Source organism: Scyliorhinus canicula, chromosome 15 (assembly GCF_902713615.1).
Source record: "Scyliorhinus canicula chromosome 15, sScyCan1.1, whole genome shotgun sequence".
NCBI classification, from domain to species: domain Eukaryota; kingdom Metazoa; phylum Chordata; class Chondrichthyes; order Carcharhiniformes; family Scyliorhinidae; genus Scyliorhinus; species Scyliorhinus canicula.
The window spans coordinates 15,246,636-15,250,757 of record NC_052160.1 but is presented as its reverse complement, the minus strand read 5'-3'; the positions used below and the strand labels follow the sequence as shown (position 1 = coordinate 15,250,757).

Here is a 4,122-nt window from a genome sequence, read left to right as displayed (position 1 = left end):
TATACGGGGTGGTGCACACGGGTATGTGTGTGCATGGTGTGTGTGTACACGGGTGTGCGTGTATATATATATATGGGGTGCGTGTATACAGGGTGTGTGCACACGGGTGTGTGTATATATATATACAGGGTGCGTGTATATGGGGTGTGTATATATCGGGTGTGTGTATACGGGTGTGTGTATATAGGTGTGTGTATATATATATATACATACGGGGTGTGTGTACATGGGTGTGTGTATACAGGTGTATATATATATATATATACTGGGTGTGTGTATATGGGGTGTGTGTGTACACGGGTGTGTATATACGGGGTGTGTGTATACATATATATATATGGGGTGTGTGTATACGGGTGTATGTATATAGGGTGTGTGTATACGGGTGTGTGATACGGGGTGTGTGTATACAGGGTGTGTGTATACAGGGTGTGTATACGGGTGTGTGTGTGTATAGGTTGTGGGTGTATGGGGTGTGTGTACACATATATATATACGGGGTGTGTGTATACAGGGTGTGTGACACGGGTGTGTGTATATGGGGTGTGTGTATATACAGGGTGTGTATACACGGGTGTGTGTATATATATACGGGTGTATATATATATACTGGGTGTGTATACGGGTGTGTGTATATATATATATACGGGTGTGTGTCTACGGGTGTATGTGTATACGGGTGTGTGTGTATATGAGTGAGTGTGCATACGTGTGTATAATATATATATATGGGGTGTGTGTATACGGGGTGTGTATATACCGGGGGTGTGTACACGGGTATGTGTATACGGGTATGTGTATATGGGGTGTGTATACACGGGTGTGTGTATACAGGGTATGTGTATACGGGGGTGTGTGCGTGTATATATATATACGGGTTAGTGTCTACAGGTGTATGTGTTTATACGGGTGTGTGTGTACTGGGTGTGTGTACACGGGTGTGTGTGTGTATGGGTTGTGGGTGTACGGGTGTGTGTACACTGGTGTGTGTATACGGGGTGTGTATATATATATATATATGTACAGGTGTGTGCACACGGGTGTGTGTGTGCATGGTGTGTGTGTACATGGATGTGTGTGTGTATATATATATGAGGTGCATGTGTACAGGGTGTGTGCACACGGGTGTGTGTATATATATATACAGGGTGCGTGTATATGGTGTGTGTGTATACGGGGGTGTGTATATATGTATATACGGGGTGTGTGTATATATATATATATATTTACGGGGTGTGTGTGCATGGTGTGTGTATATATATATATATGTATACACGGGGTGTGTGTACACTGGTGTGTGTATATATGTATATATATGTATAGGCGGGGTTTGTGTATACAGGTTATGTATATATATATACGTATACACGGGGTGTGTACTGGTGTGTGTATACGGGGTGTGTGTATATATATATATGTATAGACGGGGGGTCGGGCCGGGTTTTGAGCCGCTCTGCCGCACAAACGCGGTTTTTGCTGAGCCGGCTCAGGCTCCGGGTGGCGGTGATGGCGGCGCTGGACTGGCTGCTGGATGAAGTGGCTCTGGAGGGGCTGGACGGCATCACCTTCTCCACCCTGTGGTTCCGGCTGGATAACTGCCTCCCCCCCTGCCCGCTGCTGCTGGACGCCGCCACCAAGCAGTTTGTGTGGGAGGCGCTGGCCGCCTGCCCGGAGCTCCGCTTCTTCCAGCTGCCCCGGGACCGGCCTTTCCTGGTCTTCCATGACCGGTGAGTGAGGGGCTGAATTCAGCAGCGAGGCCCAGGCCGCAGGGCCCAGGCCCGGCCTGCAGCTGGATCGCCTTCCCTCAGCCCCGTGCTGTGGCTCCCAGTCTCACCCAGAGAAAGGAGCCACAGGCTGTTGGGGGGGCGGGCTGGCAGGCAAAGGGGGGGGAGGGGAGGCTGGCAAAGGGGGGGAGGGGGAGGCTGGCAAAGGGGGGGGGGAGGGGAGAGGCTGGCAAGGGGGGGGGGGAGGGGAGAGGCTGGCAAAGGGGGGGGGAGGGAGAGGCTGGCAAGGGGGGGAGGGGAGAGGCTGGCAAAGGGGGGGGAGGGAGAGGCTGGCAAAGGGGGGGAGGGGGAGGCTGGCAAAGGGGGGGGGGGAGAGGCTGGCAAAGGGGGAGGGAAGGGAGAGGCTGGCAAAGGGGGGGAGGGGGAGGCTGGCAAAGGGGGGGGGGAGGGGAGAGTCTCACCCAGAGAAAGGAGCCACAGGCTGTTGGGGGGGCGGGCTGGCAGGCAAAGGGGGGGGAGGGGAGGCTGGCAAAGGGGGGGGAGGGGGAGGCTGGCAAAGGGGGGGGGGAGGGGAGAGGCTGGCAAGGGGGGGGAGTAGGGGGAGAGGCTGGCAAAGGGGGGGGGAAGGGAGAGGCTGGCAAGGGGGGGAGGGGAGAGGATGGCAAAGGGGGGGCGAGGGAGAGGCTGGCCCAAAGGGGGGGATGGGGGAGGCTGGCAAAAGGGGGGGGAGAGGCTGGCAAAGGGGGGGAGGGGAGAGGCTGGCAAAGGGGGAGGGAAGGGAGAGGCTGGCAAAGGGGGGAGGGGGAGGCTGGCAAAGGGGGGGAGGGGGAGGCTGGCAAGGGGGGGAGGGGGAGGCTGGCAAAGTGGGGGAGGGGGAGGCTGGCAAAGGGGGGGAGGGGGGAGGCTGGCAAAGTGGGGAGGGGGAGGCTGGCAAAGGGGGAAGGGGGGAGGCTGGCAAAGGGGGTGGGGGAGGCTGGCAAAGGGGTGGGGGAGGCTGGCAAAGGGGGTGGGGGAGGCTGGCAAAGAGGGAAGGGGAGGCTGGCAAAGGGGGTGGGGGAGGCTGGCAAAGGGGGAAGGGGAGGCTGGCAAAGGGGGAGGGGAGGCTGGCAAAGGGAAGGGGGAGGCTGGCAAAGGGGGTGGGGGAGGCTGGCAAAGGGAAGGGGGGAGAGGGAGGCTGGCAAAGGGGGGAGGGGGAGGCTGGCAAAGGGTGGGAGGGGGAGGCTGGCAAAGGGGGGGGGAGGGGGAGGCTGGCAAAGGGAAGGGGGGAGGGGGAGGCTGGCAAAGGGGGAGGGGGAGGCTGGAAAGGGGAGGGGAGGCTGGCAAAGGGGGGGAGGGGGAGGCTGGCAAAGGGGGGGGAGGGGGAGGCTGGCAAAGGGAAGGGGAGGGAGGCTGGCAAAGGGAAGGGGGAGGAGGAGGCTGGCAAAGAGGGGGAGGGGAGGCTGGCAAAGGGGGAGGCTGGCAAAGGGGGGAGGGGGAGGCTGGCAAAGGGGGGGGAGGGGGAGGCTGGCAAAGGGGGAGGGGGAGGCTGGCAAAGGGGGAGGGGGAGGCTGGCAAAGGGAAGGGGGAGGCTGGCAAAGGGGGTGGGGGAGGCTGGCAAAGGGAGGGGGGGGAGGGGGAGGCTGGCAAAGGGAGGGGGGGGAGGGGGAGGCTGGCAAAGGGGGGGGGGGGAGGCTGGCAAAGGGGGGGGGGGAGGGGGAGGCTGGCAAAGGGGGGGGAGGGGGAGGCTGGCAAAGGGGAGGGGGAGGCTGGGAAGGGGGAGGGGGAGGCTGGCAAAGGGGGGGAGGGGGAGGCTGGCAAAGGGGGGGGAGGGGGAGGCTGGCAAAGGGAAGGGGGAGGGGAGGCTGGCAAAGGGAAGGGGGGAGGGGGAGGCTGGCAAAGAGGGGAGGGGGAGGCTGGCAAAGGGGGGAGGGGGAGGCTGGCAAAGGGGGGAGGGGGAGGCTGGCAAAGGGGGGAGGGGGAGGCTGGCAAAGGGGGGAGGGGAGGGGAGGCTGGCAAAGGGGGGAGGGGAGGGGAGGCTGGCAAAGGGGGGAGGGGAGGGGAGGCTGGCAAAGGGGGGAGGGGGAGGCTGGCAAAGGGGGGAGGGGGAGGCTGGCAAAGTGGGGAGGGGGAGGCTGGCAAAGGGGGAAGGGGAGGCTGGCAAAGGGGGTGGGGAGGCTGGCAAAGGGGGGGGGGAGGCTGGCAAAGGGGGTGGGGGAGGCTGGGGAAGGGGGAGGCTGGCAAAGGGGGTGGGGGAGGCTGGCAAAGGGGGAAGGGGAGGCTGGCAAAGGGAAGGGGGAGGCTGGCAAAGGGGGTGGGGGAGGCTGGCGAAGGGGGGGAGGGGGAGGCTGGCAAAGGGGGAGAGAGAGGCTGGCAAAGGGGGGGAGGGAGAGGCTGGCAAAGGAGGGGGGAGGGGGAGGCT

The 4,122-nt window shown here is 61.8% G+C and overlaps 1 protein-coding gene across 1 annotated transcript in view; it reads left to right on the top strand.

The window, feature by feature from the left end:
• Positions 1-1,437: 1,437 nt before the first annotated feature.
• LOC119978110 (general transcription factor 3C polypeptide 1) overlaps positions 1,438-4,122 on the top strand; it is an 81,172-nt gene continuing 78,487 nt past the window's right edge. Inside the window, exon 1 of the mRNA XM_038819506.1 lies at positions 1,438-1,727. Within this exon, the coding sequence (XP_038675434.1) occupies positions 1,507-1,727 (221 nt within the window). The 5' untranslated portion in view covers positions 1,438-1,506. The remainder of the gene's footprint in view (positions 1,728-4,122) is intronic.